The following is a 15009-nucleotide window of genomic DNA, read 5'->3' on the forward strand; positions in this document are numbered from 1 at the left end:
AAAATATATAAAAATTCAATAAAAAATAGATGTTTTAATTTAACATAGCTTGCATTATGCAATCAATTTACCTCAATGACCATATTTTGCTGCAATATCGATGTAAACTTTTCGTAAAGTTTTGGTAAATGTTCAACATATTGTGCGCCAATAAGCATTTCGAACCAAGCTGGTTGATTCAGTTGTCGTTGCAACTGACGTGCGGGTGATTTTGTTAAAATGTTATCGGCTTTCGTGAACTGTTCACTGATTTGATGAATACGCGTTGTTGTTCTCCTACCGTTTTCTCGGCCAACATTTTTTTCACTACCGTTTATATTTTTTTCTGCAGCAATAAGCTTTATATGTTTGGCATCATTGAAACGCAGTATTCCTGGTATTGAACTGTTGCCAACATTTGAGTTTGTAGATGGAGTGACATCTTTGATATGAGTTGCTTTGCTAGCAACTTCTTTCCCGCTGGATTCCAAAACGGGCACAGTTTCTCTTTTGAAATTGTTTTTGTTTAGTGTCCTGGTACAGGACGGGCTTTTTTGCAAGAAAAAATTAATGCTCGTAGCGTCTATGGCGCCGTTTCCTTGACAGAAAAACAATTGTATCGTTAAAATTTATATAAAATAATTTCAGTATGCCTATTTTGAATGCTAAGCTCACCTTGCTGGATGGCATTATTTGGCCTAGTCTGCTTTTGCAGAAAACGCCTAGACATCTTATCGTTATCATCTTTTTTTGTGCCTCCCTTGGACGTCGAAGGTTGACCGCTGGAACTTTGCCTTGTTGTTTCATCAACTGTTACCAATGAGTTATCGCTAACATCTTCAACGATTCTCTGTTGCAGTCGCTTTGGCAGATTCCTTATTATCGATATATCATTTTGTTCTCGCGCTCCCTTTTGATTCATATTTTAATTTCAAACTTTCCACCAACCACTGCATTTATTTAGGTTTAATTTGCGCGCAATAAAGATACGAAAAATCGAATTTTTCTCGCAACAATTCCACGCGTTCATACAAAATTTGCAATTGGCAAAAGGTATATGCACACATAATAAAATGTCAAATGATTACGATGGCGATGTCATTACAAAACTTCCCTATTCACAACACTATCGATAACCGAAAATTCAATGGACATTCACTGTCTCTTTATCAATTTAAATGAATCATTCTGCTTTCATTGCTTGTTTACAAGTAATTTAATATGTTTTTGATGTTTTACTATGCATATATGTAAACGTTAAAAAACTTTTATATGTTGACTATTAAACATAAAATTAAATTCTCCTGCCCAGCCATATAATAGCAACTCTGGTATTGTTTTGAAGTTTTTCATTTTATTTTAATAGCATTTATACAGCTGTTTACATCATCTTATCTTTCTCCATTTTCCAAACAAATTAAAGAGATTGTGAAAATTTTGGAAACATGGCACAAATAACATTTATCGACAATCTTTTGAAGGAGTATTTGATATTTCGTGGTTTTTCCTCCACATTAAAAGCACTTGACCAAGAGCAAAGAACTGAAAAAGATCAAAGTTTCCGTTCTGAAAAGTTGTTGGAGGGTTTTAATCAGTGTATACAAAACCATGATTTGACTGCATTACGTTCACTTTGGACTCACTTAGATAGTAATCTCTTTAGCAAACTGGAGCACACTTATGCCACAGGTAAGTTTTGATTCGACTTTCACTGGCTCCCATTTAAAGTACTTACCATTAGCTGTGAAAAAATTGGAAAATAGTCTGTTGAAGCTTTACCTGGTGACTGCTTATTCAAACAATCGTATGGACAAAGTTACTGAATTTTTTTCAAAACTCGCAGCAGAACTGCAACAGCAAAGCGAGTGGAAGGATTGGTTTTGTATGAAAACTATAACCAATAAATTTAGCACAAAATAATCTAAATGAAAAATTTGTTTCAGACTTCCCATTTTGTAAAAACGCTGAGGAATCACCGACTTTTGCTTTGTACTTTTCGAAACAATGGCAAGATACATTACAGTTATCCTTGCGTAACTTTCTTACAACAATATATCAATGTCTACCACAACCAACATTCGTGCGTGCTGAGTATGAGGCCGCCCACATAAGACGTCTTCAAGAAGAGAATGCTTTGCTGAAAACTCGATTACAACAAGTGCAACAACAGTTGTCGACATCAAGTAGTACACAAAATCTTAATACTGCGGGTAGTGATTCTGGTGGCGCGCGTCGTCGTACATCATATAGACCGCAGCAAAGTCTTAGCGATATTTTGCCATTTGATGTTAGTCCACCCGGGCATGTAGTGGACGATTTTTCGGTAATCTCGTCCGAAGTAAATAATGTGGCGCAAGCGAGTGACGCACAGGCACGTGGATTGCGTTTGTTAATACGTAATATTGGATCGGGTGGTTCGCCAGATACAGGCGGTCGTAAAGACGGTAGCAGTAGCGGAACTACTGACAAGGCCAACAAACGCCGTTCTGGTAGTGTGGGGCGTAATTGGATTTGAAGATATTTTACATAGAGAAATAAGAAATACTTTAATTATAGTCTTAATGCGTAAAGTACTACATAAATATTCATTATCGATAGTTCACAAGCATTCGATAGAAATAAAGACACAAATATTCCATTGTTACACAAAATAGACTCTTTTTTTTATTAAAACATGTTTTAGATTGAATCTATATATAAATTGCACATTTTAAACCACCAACTTGTGTTGCATCTAACAGTGAATAGGTGATGTGTTATAGTTGCTCAATTTAAAATTGTTTGTGTCTATATAGTATATACGCATTTGGATTCAACATTCCGATTAATCTGTGTATAATATTAAAAATAGCATAACTTTAAGTTTGTAATAACTAGTTAGTGTTGTACATTTATCACATGCACCCGAGTTGACGAGACATTTCTATGTGTTATACAATGCAGTGTATTAATATAGTTGTTTTCGCGTTACATTCAACAATTCATATTATTATAAAAATGTTCCACCGTTTCCTTATTTATTTTAAAATAGCTGAGCTTCTAAATGTGCAGTGGTCAATAATGCCCTGCAGAAATAAAAACTATCTACTTTGCTCCTAAATATATTACTGGCGCATAAAATAAAACAAAAACACAACAAATAATTACAAAGCAATGCTACTATATGAGTATATATAGTAGTTCCAACATTATTTATCTATATATATTCTATATATATATATATAGTGTAAGCAAGCGTTTAGTTAGCGCGGCACTAATAATCATCTAATGATTTTTTAAATCAAATATTTCCCTTAATAGCGGTTCTACTTGTGAGGGATTCACATTTAAATAAACACCAATCACAAATTGATTCAGACGTTCAACATCCGAAATTTTCTGTATTAACTTAATAAAAGCTGACTTTGCCTCGCAGCCAGGATAGACGCTCTCCAGATATCTTCGCAGAAGATAATAATAAGAGTTCTAGAGGAGATTTAATAATATATACATTAATTTAGCAATCTTTTGTATTTTGTGTGTATGTGTACGCACCTGCTCCAAGCGAATGACATCAGCATGTATTACCCGCGCACGCGTCGGTGTAAAAAGTACAATTGCGCACATGATCAAAATTATATTTTCATCCATGCGCCACTTCTCATCGAATGTACCCACAAATTTCAAAATTTCCTCGTAAATATTGCCCTTTGCCTGCTTCAAAATCTCCGCGCGTACATGCGCCATATTAGAAACGTGTGGCAACTGAATGTATGCAATGATAAAAACTATGTTATAATATATATATAATAAAATTTATAATATAAAATTATGAAATTGCTATTTTTTCATTTTAATGTGTTAATCAGTGATGTATGTATAACAATGCTTACCTTCCATGTATTGCGGTTGTTGTCATATGTTAGAACGGAACGCATGATCATCATTTCGGTGCAGCCACCCTTTAGTAATGCCACTTGATCCTCCTGACACATATCGCGGAACACACTTATCTTTTTAGCCATTTTTATTAGGCGTTTTATGGCGACTGCCGTTAAATTAATCACCTGTAAAAGTTTCGGATCCTGATGCGTTTCCTCTGGCTATAATTTCAATACATTTATATTATTATTAGTCATACAATGGTTCAAAAATTTGCCCACAAATAGTCATTAGTATGTAAATAAGGCAAGATTTCTTATCAAACGCTTTTAAATCAACAAAATATATATTATTGTTTTGCCCTAAAAGTTTGTTTGTACTAATGCACCGTGGGCAATATTCCATTTTAATATTAGTAATACTTATTAAGGGAAAATCATTATTTTATGCTAATAAAAAATGCCATGGTATTTATATTAATCAAAACTGACGCATTTCCCCAATCAATATTACAATACATATTTAACGGGGGAAACAAACATGCATTGTGGGATATTATGTCGGATTTTATATTTTTCTGCACGCCTAGCAATTTTTTCTGATAAGTATTGATAATAGTAATTGATACAATAAACCACGTTCGAATATTTATGGAGCATTTATAATTTAGTGCTAGCAATAGCTAATTACAGAATCGGAAATGCTTACATATGTATGTACAAAATTTGACTTACTCATTATCGCAGACAAATAAACCCCTAAATGTATAAAGAAGAGTGGTGGATAAACACACAACGTTTTTTTTTTTTGTACAAGGGCTTCACATGGACTCTTATACACATCAATGGACAATATTCGCTATACACACGCTATAACAAACAAAACATTTGACTCATACAACATTAAGCAGAATTCGCACAATGAATTTTGGTCTAGTGTGAGTTTAGTATAACAGGTGTTCAATTTCGTGCGTTTTTTTGGGCACATTTTAACTGATAAGATATGCGTACTTAAGCAAGAAAAAAAATAAATAAAAACAAAAACAAATTACATAAATAGATTTCTTTTATGTTTTACTCACTTTAACTCTATCGTCACCCATCATAAGTAAAGATAGATCGTTGTCCATTGGATAATATAGTGCTTCGCTGGCCATTTTCAACTCCCGCAATTTCGTGTGCTCAGCTTCATTGAGATCCCGACTCATTATTGCATTCATTGGCGGGCCAATAATTGGCTGTTGTAACTGTGTATTGCCACCATTATAACCACATTGTTGTTGTTGTACAGGGTTTTGCACTGTCATATTATGTGTTTGATATTGAAATTGTTCTTGTTTTACACGAGGTTCTGGCGGTAAATTGTTAAACGCCTGAAACTCTATTCTTATCACCTCGGAAAGCACAGACTCCAATGAATTTAAGCTATCACCCACACTTGCATTGTCAGGAAATGAATTTTGTATGAACGTTTTTATATCGAAGTGCTCACTATTAAAGTATGTCGCATCCGACGTTAAGTCTGTAGGCGAATTTGGGTTTAAAAGTCCAGCTGAGGTACTTGGCAGTTCAATGTTGGATTGTATGCTTGTTGGTGAGTTGCAATGTAAAGCGTGATTCTCAATAGAGCAATCTGTGGGCGTAATTGAAATACCTTGAGCTGAGTTTTCCAAGCAAGCTGTCACTGAAGGTAGCTCGGCTGAAGACCCCAGCTGTAAGGTCTGCGATTGAATGGGTGCTATTGTGTGATCCGGTGTGTCTGTTCTTATTGACATGCCTTGTATATTTATGGGCGATTCATCCATTAAATCAGAGTTAGTAACCGACACTGAGTGTTGATTACTCGGGGACACACCATTTACAAAATCTTGCGTCATAATTGGACTATTATTGAGCATTGAATGCAGCAAATAATTTCCGTTTTCACTGCTTTCTGGTTCTGTAGACGCTTCTGGTGTTGTTTGGAATGATTTATCCTTATTTTCCTTTGTTGCATCCAACAGTAATTTATGCAATTCATCGCTGCGTGTTGGTGGATTCAACGTATTGAATATTTTATTGATTATGCGCAAAGCTTCAGCAGGTGTATTCATAAATTTATTCATTATATCGAGCGCATCTTCTGGGCACTCCATAAGATTCCGTATGAATTGCACAACATCTTGTGGTGAACTAACAATCTTTGAAATAATTTCTAATGCATCGGTAGGCGAACTCATAAATTTCGTAAACACCGTTAGTGCATCAAATGGTGAATTCATAATTTTACTAATGATTTTTAATGCGTCACCTAATATAAAGAAGAAATAAGTCATTATTCAAATAGAAAAATAATTAGTAAATATCATGATATCTTACCGGGGAATGCAATCAAATGTGAAACGAGCCGCAATGCGTCTTTCTGAGAAGTGAGAATTTTCTCCACAATGGCAAGCGCTTCGTCTTTTGTACGCATTAATTTGCTTATCATCTGCGATGCTCGATCGGGATCACCAACAATAAATTCAACTATTTCTTCACTGGTCATTAGCTCAGGCTTTGCCTCACCGTCTGATTCTGCTAACATTGGCGATCGTATTGGAGACCGTATTGGCACATTAGAACTCAACGGTGATGACTGATTACCCAATGCCGCTGATGCACTATTATTACTGCCTGTGCCTTTGCCACTGTCAAAAGAACTTTGCGAATCGTGCGAAACCATATCAAAAGCAGTACTGTCCGCTATAGATCCAGCTTTATTATCATTGAGTCGGCGTTTAGCGCGGTTGTTTTCTATTTTACGTCTTTTTATAAGCTTGTCTTCCTCAGACATGATATTTTCACTTTTCATACCAATGTCTAAGCACTTTTTCAGACGACATCTCTGACAAAATCGTCGAGTAACCACAGTAATCTCACAATTTTGACTAAAGGGACAGGTAAACTGTTTCTTTGCCAAGGCATTTCTGCGAAAGAAAGCCTTACAACTTTCACACGTAACAGCATTAAAATTGTATCCTAATGCCTTGTCACCACAAACAGCACAGCTTTTTGGCGGTGACATTTCCACGGAATCCTTAATACACTAATTTTGGAAAAGATTTTTAAATAGAAATAAACAACTAATTTTATATTGCGCTTACCTACTAACATATAATACGTTATCACAGCAACTCTGCAATTTAATAATTAATGTCGATAAATTGTAATTCTGCTCGGCGCGTTAATTAATTTCGTTAGTGACTTTGTCCACTTTTTACCTCCTTGTTATTATATTAAGGCGCTGCAAGATTTAACCTTACTGATTCATGTAGTTGCTGATAGTTAACATTTTTATGTTTCCCAACGTCATAATGAAATGTAAATACCCTTAAAGCGCCTTCTGAATATGCTGCAATAGATTTCCAATATCTTTTTAACAACTATATCAGCCAATAAGGCACAACAGAGAACGTACATTTATACGTTCTCTGGGCACAATTATCAAATGTCAAACGATATTTCGACCGATGATGAATAATGAGAGTTGCCATACAAAAAATGTAACAAGTAAATAATTTTATTTATTTTTATATTATTAAATATAACAGTTAAAAAATAACATTATTATAACTATCCCCAAAGAGTTTCAAGTTTACGATTAAAAAGTCTTATTTGCATTAAATTTGAATATATTAACGTTAAATAATTAAATTCTATTTCAAAATAACGATAAAGAGTATACATCGATAAATGTGCACACAGCTGACAACTGTCATTATAGCTATCCAAAAATCTTTGATTGAAATACGAAACTAAACTTTTGTTTACGTTTAAAAAAATGTTAAAGAAATCTAAAAATTCGAAATTTCCACCTCAACCTTCTCCGCCAACAGTTGAACAAATTTTGAAAGATATGGAAACCTTTCATGTAGATTTGAGTGCCGAGACTTTAAAAGGACAATCGCCCAGTAATGATGCGCAGCACCAGGATTGGTGGAATCGCTTCGAAAAAGCTGTCGCTGATCACAAAGACTTGGTAACGCTTAATCGTGAAATTCGGAATTATCAACTTAAGTTAGAATCTGCAAAAATAGAGCTGGAAACTGAAGCTCAGTTGCTTAAGAATGCTATTCAGGAACAAAAAGATAAAATTGACGAAGTTTTGTTAAAAGGAAGTAGTTGAAATTATAAACCAAATAAAGAAACATTAATTAGAGCGTCATAAAATTTTTTTTTGTATAATTTCTATATTGTGTATCTCACATTTATGTATATATCGAGTATGAAAGAGTAAAAAAACGATAATCTGTACAAAAGTAGTAAAATAAAGTTGCATATTTGAATTCAGCAATGAATACCATATCTTTTTACATCCAAGCTCAGTCCGACCACTTTAGTGTATATTAGATTTTTTACATGTTATGAAATAATAAAAGTTTCTATGCAATAAAACAACAACGGAATGCTTTTTGCAATGCCTTTAATATTTATATTGTTTTCCAAATTTGAAATAACTTTACATTTATGTAAAGCAATAACTTTTTACTTTATGCATAACGTGATTAACTTTCAGCAATATTAATACACATATAATTTTATATTTTTTAAAATATTGTCACATTCATTTCAATGTGTGAATACAAGGATTTTGCATCCATTATAAATTTAGCCTGACGTAACAGGTACGTAAGTGAGTATTATGGTAGCTTCAGGAGGCACCTCTACAGAGTTTGTTTCAACTTTAGATCTGAAAAAAAATAAGACAATATTAGATTGATTAGTTTAACAAAACCAGGGTGAATGCTTACTTCACTATAATGCCCGAAATATTATAGTTCTCACTAAGGGCATACACCGTCATTTTGTCCGGCAATGACGGGTAGACAAATTCGCCCTTTACAGTAGTATTTGATGGATTGAAAGCTACGAAGTAACCAGGATTACCAGATTTTATTCTATAAAATAAAGGAAAAGTTTGAGTTAAAAGAATACTTTTTCATTCATTACATTCCATTTGGTTAGATACAATTTTGAATTAAAAAATTTTTAGTTTCATAATTTGCTCACCTTTGCCTATAAAGTGTGCATGTTAGTAAATAAATCGAATATTACATATAAGTTTAGTAAGTTACTTCAAGTATTTTTTATAATATATATAAATTACCTGGAATAAGCAAAGAGGCCTTCTGATGGGAAAACATTATATTCCCCATGCATGTACGATGGCGACAATCGCAATTGCTTTATTTCAGCAAAAACTTCTGGATTCAAGTCTGTGAAAAGTGATGTGTTGGTCATTGCCACAACTGGTACTCCTGGCAATAACGACACAAATAATGCGATTGCCGAAGGATCGCTTCTCAGATTAGCAGCTGGTGATTGTTCAGCAAAATTCCACTGTAACCATGTGTCATTGCCTACAGCATTTCTAATATCTTCGAATTCACTTCGAAGTTTTGCAACATTTGAACCTGTATTCAAAGTGTGCACAAGTGGACCATATATCGGTAAATCCACACCCCATTCGCCATTCTTAGTATGATAAACTTCTGGACGTAAAATATCATCTGCCACTGATAAGAAAGCATCTGCAGAAATGTTCTTTACGAACATTTTGTACTCATACAACAAATCGCCCAGACCTTCTTGGAAAGTGCTATGAGTATGTGTCCAAAATCCATAGTCAGTATGCCCGAAATTGCCATCCGAAGAAACAACCTCATCAGGTGTCTTGTCAGAGAGTAAAAAGAATTTCGACTTCTTTAAACGGAATCCTTTAATGCCCAAAGACAACAAATGTTTTAAAACATCTTCGAATTGATTCTTAACGTTGACGTCATTCATTTTCAAATCATATAGACCGGCACCGAATTGGGAGAGTACATAGTTGCCCGCTTCAACTTCATCCCAAGCTGACGTATTTTGAAGTGAACGCCAATTGCTGATATTTTGCGCACCCTCTTTCCATATGAAAGCTGAACGCTTTGATTTGTCACTTTTGGCTTCAGTAAACAAAGTAGAATTACTTGGTACATAATTTGGGGTTAGATCCAATATAACATTGATATCCGCATTTTTATAACTATCAACAATAGCCTTAATTTTTTGTTCAACAGCAGGATCATGTACCGAATAAGTTAGTGCAGGTGGCAACTCATATATGACAGCGGAAGCTCCAACGACGTTTGCCGTGTCGATATCGCTAGCTACTGCTTCGAGTGCATTGAATTTCGCGAGAAGGCCACGTTTGTACCATGGTAGTGGTTCAGGTGCGGCACACTTTGGCGCCTCAACAATTATAAATATGGCACAGATCAACATGCCGGCCCAAATGGCCCAAAAACCTAAGAAGAAAATCCAACGTAAACGTACCCAAAATGGATCATTGGCGTATTTCATCAGTTCTTCTTTAGACATGCCGGTGAAAGCCTGAAATTAATCAAAAATATACTTAAATTTGGTATTGGCTAATTTGTGGGCACAAAGAATGTGAAAGCATGTTATAGAGCTTACCAATTCTTTATCCTGCGTAGCAATTAAATAATTGTACGCAAATAGTTTTGTATGATAGAATTATTAAAGTTTCGTTAATCTCAAAAAATATGTGTATGATTTATTTTACAATACCTTTCCATTAACAGCACCAATGTCAATTTTCGCATCACCATTTTGGTGGTCACCTCCTTTGATAAACTTTACTTCTTCGCGCTTATCGGCCAATTTTTCGTTGTCTTCAGCACCACTCAACATTTGTTCGTCGGCGCCATCATTCAAACCGTTTTGTTCCGCCACCATTGTTCCGTTTTCTTTGTTTGTAGCAGCAGCACTATCTACTTTTGTTTGCTCGGGATTAGGATTGGTTTCTGCTAACGATAAGAAATGGGAAAATGTGTAATTTTCAAATATTTAACGAAAATAAAGTTTTCACAGATAAGATGCGTTCTATTGTTAGTAACAGATGATTTCCAAATACCTTTGTTATTTTTGGAAAATTTCATCACAAAAATCTACTTAAGGTTTTCACTGAAAAATATGATTTTTAAAATCATTCACCTGATATAGAATGTTTGATGAATAAGTATACAAATAGCAAAAATAAATTATAATTAAAAACCTCCAAGCAATGATAAACAAAACCCATAATCCAAAACCACTTTTTTTATGAAAAATTTTTAAAATTAAGCTTACGACATGAATTTAACGGTGAACGCCTTAGATTTCGCACAATATTACGATCGCTTGAAAAGTAGCTGTGTAATAACTTGCTGGTTACTTGGAACTAAATTTTTCTAAAATAATTTATGAGACTCAACCGTGCTTTTGTTATTAAATTTAAAATTACTTCACACATGGTACGTATTTACATACAAGCATGTATCCAATTTCTTTGTACATTGGTACGTGTCAATTAAGTAATTGGAGTACATCTAAATAAGTGTGATATATATGTTAGCCGTAATAATCGGGTGTGGTCACGATATCTTTATACTTATTAATAATGACTAGAGTTATGTTTGATCGTTGTTTACACATGAATGCTTGTAAGTTTTGCCATTTAACAATAAATCACACAAATGTATAATTATATATTTGTAAAGAATTTAACTGGCATACATACATAAGTTTCAATATATTTGCATAGCTAAGCTTTTCACATCTAGCTCCACAAACAAAAAATAATTTTACACTTATCAATTGAGGTTAAGCCTCATGTGCAAATTACTTTCTCTTGATTTATCTGAATCCACTTACTCATCCAGTTTAAGCTTAAAACATATATACATACATATAATAAAGGTACTACCCCCTTTACTCAATCAGTCAGTCAATTTCCTGGTATCCAACTCGGGAATTTTTCGTGCGTGTATGTATACTTAATATATATTTAGTGAAATCTTCAAGGTTATTGCATCAGCATTCCCTTCACCCATTTTTTAGAAGACTTTTACCATTTCCACATATTAACCTATATCTAGAAGTAGTAAAAATGAGTTTACCTCCTAACTCTGGCTTAGTGGATGATTCTACAGAGTTTTCCGGATACTTCTCGGGAGTTACAAATCCTTGGTCCTCTGGCAATTGCTTGTAAAACTCTTCCAATGGAGGTGGCTTTTCCTTGTTGGATGATGCAGATGCGTTGACGTGCAATTTGAGAATGGCAGTACTTTTCATTTTCAGGCGTTTCTTTGACGGCTGTTTCTTTTCCCCAATTTCAGTGTTTAAAAGGGCAAAGTTTGTTTAACTGACAAAATTAACTAAAATTTTATGAAAGAGGAACATTCATAATTGTTGAAATTGAAAATTACATAAAAATGTATAAACAATATTAATTTATTATTTAAATATACGTTCTCTGCATATACTTTAAATATTGGCTAGCTATTTTCCGATAGCTGGCGCTCAAATACATTTTCCCTTCACAATTTCATTAGTTCTATCACAAAACTTTTAATAAAATTAAATTATAATCAGCATATTTAAAACTTAGAACTGTATTCTTTTTTTTTATTGGTAATAATTATTTTTTATCTACTGGTTTAATTGTACACTATTTTATTTCATAATTTCTGTACATAAACATTCACTTTCACAATTATCAAATGTATCATGCTTACCAAATGCCGTATTAACACTACAGCGTACTATACTCCTTGTGCGCTGATCAACATTTGATCATTTGATGAACTCGAATGTCCAGTCAACGATCCAAATACTGCAAACTATTTGCGAATGAGGAGGAAAAACTTGTTTCTTTCAAATTCCATGTCGGCGACTGCACCGACTAGCGGGAACACACGGACGAACGGTTAAGCCGGCGAGCACATGGACATTCCTATTGCATATAAACATTACTTTATATCCATACATATTTACATATAAGTATATGCAACATATACACATGTACATATTTATATACATATGTATATATATAAGTAACTTCTTTTGAGTATAAGATGTATTCATGCTAATGCTAACTAATGGCTTGCACTCAGCTTAATATGCAAATTGAGTTCGGCGCACTCGTAATATTTTTATACTTCGTATATATAGCTTTATAAAAATAAAAACATGAACAAACTCGTTTTTAAGAAATATTCGCAAGAATTATCAGAGTTTCCAATTTTGAGAGCTTACATCTGTTCAATACGACCTTCGTAAAGCGTATTTGAGCTTAAATAAATTAAATTGTCTACCTTAACATCTAATATGCATTTCACTACAATGCAGTTTTTTTGTTGAAAAGCTGAATTACAGTGGTGGTCAGGATATTATTACTGAGTTTTCGGATAACAAATTTCTCATGAATTGTTACAAGTAGGTGAAAAGCAAAATTAAATATTTGCTGTTGCGGAAATTTTTATACTTTCTATATAAGTAAATAAAGCAAATAAAAAATTTAAATTGAACATTTTTAAAATAAATCACAAATGTTTGTTAAAAAGAAAATGTCACAACGTGCTTTGTTTAATGTGTTTGGGGCGCCATCTAAGTTTGAAATATTCACTTGCCGTTGCAAATGGGAGTATGTCAAGGAAATTCAATTGATTTCGCAAAATTGCCGAGTGGCTCGCTAAACAAATGGAAAAGAAAAAAGTGTTCAGTCAAATATAAAAATAATAAAGAATTAATAATAGTAATTAAAAAATAATAATAATATAAAATTAAAAAGCTAAAAATAACTAATTACAAAAAAACCGCTTAAATTAATTGCAATTTAATTGTGTAATGGTTAAGAGCTTTCATTTTTTATTTAAAAATAAAATAAAAAAATTCTAAAAATAATAAAGAATTAATAATAGTAATTAAAAAATAATAATAATATAAAATTAAAAAGCTAAAAATAACTAATTACAAAAAAACCGCTTAAATTAATTGCAATTTAATTGTGTAATGGTTAAGAGCTTTCATTTTTTATTTAAAAATAAAATAAAAAAATTCTAATTCCGTTTAAAGYAAGCTTAAATTTTTTGTATTAAATTTAAATTTGAAAAGCCCAAATTTTCTTAACATAGCCAAATGGGAATTGTCTTTAATTGTGCATATTTTTAATGAATACTAATGAAATAATTGCTCACTGACACCATAGAGTAACGCCTCCTTGAGCAAAGACAATTGGCAAATATGCATTGAATGACATACACATATACATACATAAATGGTTAAGTGTGATTTTATTCGTTTTGGCACAATGACAGTGACATGCGATGAAATTCGTTGAAATGCAATGACTGCAAAAATCGTTGAAATTGCGCTCTTAAAGAGTTAAACTTAAAAAAAAAAATGCATTTTAACGCTAGATTTTTTTTCTTCTGAAAAACCTACATACTTATAAGCAGGCCAGTGTAATTTAAAAAAAAAATTGCCGCTCTGCTAACAAAAGAAAATCCTGCACTCTGGATCAATACGTCTGTTGCTGCCTTAATATCTGCCACTTCTGCCTGAAAGACACTGCAGTGATCCGGTAGCCTAAAACTAAGCTTCATGGAGAGCTTCAACTCCTCCTCACCCTCCAACCTCTCCCTCGAAAACTTTTTAGAAATCCGCCATTTTGCAAAACACTAGTTTAAAGCTAAAAGATCCCGTTATTTGATTTAGCCCAGAGAATTTGAGTATGTGTAGTCATTGTCGCTCGAGGAGGTCCTCAAGAGAAATGTTCTTTCGAAGATTTTCGGCAGTTTTTCATCAAATGTACACTCAAATAAATGTTTAATAAAGTCTGAAAGAGAGAACTCAATTTCTGTTATCTTAGTTAGATGGCTCCTGTGTTCGAACTATAAATTAGCAAAACGGGCAAAGACCTTGCGATCGCTCTTTGGCCAAAATTCCAGATGGCCAGATTTCTAGTAGTAGAAACAAGAGTCTATGGGAGCATCGACCCGTTCCCATTCTACATATAGCGGTTCCTAGTGTCTCTCCTTGCCAGCTTATTAGCTTTACAATTTCCTGCAATTCCGCTGTCACCTGGCACAAAGACACTCAATGCTATAGATAGCGAGGTTAGGCACTCTGCTATCTGAGTGGATGGCCACTTCTCTGAAGGAAGCTGCACTTCTACGTTAATGGCTGCAATCTGGGTTTGGAAAATACTGCAACAGTGCCAAATACTACAGTCAGGCTGAAGTTCGGATAGAGCTCCTGACAATAAACCCCTCCACCAACTTTCCACCCAAGTTTTGACCGCTTCGTAAAGAAGCTAACTGGCCTC

General features: G+C 33.8%; 5 protein-coding genes across 10 annotated transcripts in view; 2 read left to right on the forward strand and 3 right to left on the reverse strand.

Moving 5' to 3' along the window:
- LOC108966890 (telomerase-binding protein EST1A) overlaps positions 1 to 901 on the reverse strand; it is a 5223-nt gene extending 4322 nt beyond the window's left edge. Inside the window, exons 1-2 of the mRNA XM_018930032.1 lie at positions 655 to 901; positions 72 to 577 (exon numbers count right to left, since the gene is read on the reverse strand). Of these exons, the coding sequence (XP_018785577.1) occupies positions 72 to 577; positions 655 to 901 (753 nt within the window). The remainder of the gene's footprint in view (positions 1 to 71; positions 578 to 654) is intronic.
- A 443-nt stretch (positions 902 to 1344) lies between these two features.
- LOC108966803 (WD repeat-containing protein 91) lies at positions 1345 to 2611 on the forward strand. Its single transcript, XM_018929877.1, has 3 exons — positions 1345 to 1668; positions 1721 to 1861; positions 1923 to 2611. Exons 1-3 carry the CDS (start codon positions 1425 to 1427, stop codon positions 2492 to 2494), a joined length of 957 nt encoding a protein of 318 aa, XP_018785422.1. The 5' UTR covers positions 1345 to 1424; the 3' UTR covers positions 2495 to 2611.
- A 1-nt stretch (position 2612) lies between these two features.
- LOC108966785 (nuclear hormone receptor HR96) lies at positions 2613 to 7258 on the reverse strand. Of its 3 annotated transcripts, XM_018929864.1 has the most exons (7): positions 7082 to 7258; positions 6965 to 6996; positions 6198 to 6906; positions 4922 to 6129; positions 3852 to 4061; positions 3514 to 3723; positions 2613 to 3444 (listed from the first exon to the last, which is right to left on the reverse strand). In XM_018929864.1, exons 3-7 carry the CDS (start codon positions 6883 to 6885, stop codon positions 3244 to 3246), a joined length of 2517 nt encoding a protein of 838 aa, XP_018785409.1. In that variant the 5' UTR covers positions 6886 to 6906; positions 6965 to 6996; positions 7082 to 7258; the 3' UTR covers positions 2613 to 3243. The 3 variants fall into 3 exon arrangements, with proteins under 3 accessions (XP_018785409.1, XP_018785393.1, XP_018785402.1); XM_018929848.1 differs by having other exon boundaries at positions 6969 to 7258; XM_018929857.1 differs by having other exon boundaries at positions 6965 to 7258.
- A 317-nt stretch (positions 7259 to 7575) lies between these two features.
- On the forward strand, positions 7576 to 8154 carry LOC108966840. Its single transcript, XM_018929939.1, has one exon. The coding sequence runs from the start codon at positions 7642 to 7644 to the stop codon at positions 7984 to 7986; it is 345 nt and encodes a 114-aa protein (XP_018785484.1). The 5' UTR covers positions 7576 to 7641; the 3' UTR covers positions 7987 to 8154.
- A 112-nt stretch (positions 8155 to 8266) lies between these two features.
- On the reverse strand, positions 8267 to 12572 carry LOC108966816. 4 transcript variants are annotated; one of them, XM_018929913.1, is made up of 6 exons: positions 12419 to 12572; positions 11801 to 12058; positions 10431 to 10666; positions 8968 to 10232; positions 8612 to 8758; positions 8267 to 8550 (listed from the first exon to the last, which is right to left on the reverse strand). In XM_018929913.1, the coding sequence occupies exons 2-6, from the start codon at positions 11973 to 11975 to the stop codon at positions 8469 to 8471; spliced, it is 1905 nt and encodes a 634-aa protein (XP_018785458.1). In that variant the 5' UTR covers positions 11976 to 12058; positions 12419 to 12572; the 3' UTR covers positions 8267 to 8468. The 4 variants fall into 4 exon arrangements, with proteins under 4 accessions (XP_018785458.1, XP_018785449.1, XP_018785472.1 ...); XM_018929904.1 differs by having other exon boundaries at positions 10431 to 10669; XM_018929927.1 differs by lacking the exon at positions 11801 to 12058.
- Positions 12573 to 15009: the final 2437 nt, after the last annotated feature.

The sequence above is a fragment of the Bactrocera latifrons genome, unplaced genomic scaffold, assembly GCF_001853355.1.
Source record: "Bactrocera latifrons isolate USDA-ARS-PBARC rearing strain unplaced genomic scaffold, ASM185335v1 scaffold_10, whole genome shotgun sequence".
Classification (NCBI taxonomy): Eukaryota; Metazoa; Arthropoda; class Insecta; order Diptera; family Tephritidae; genus Bactrocera; species Bactrocera latifrons.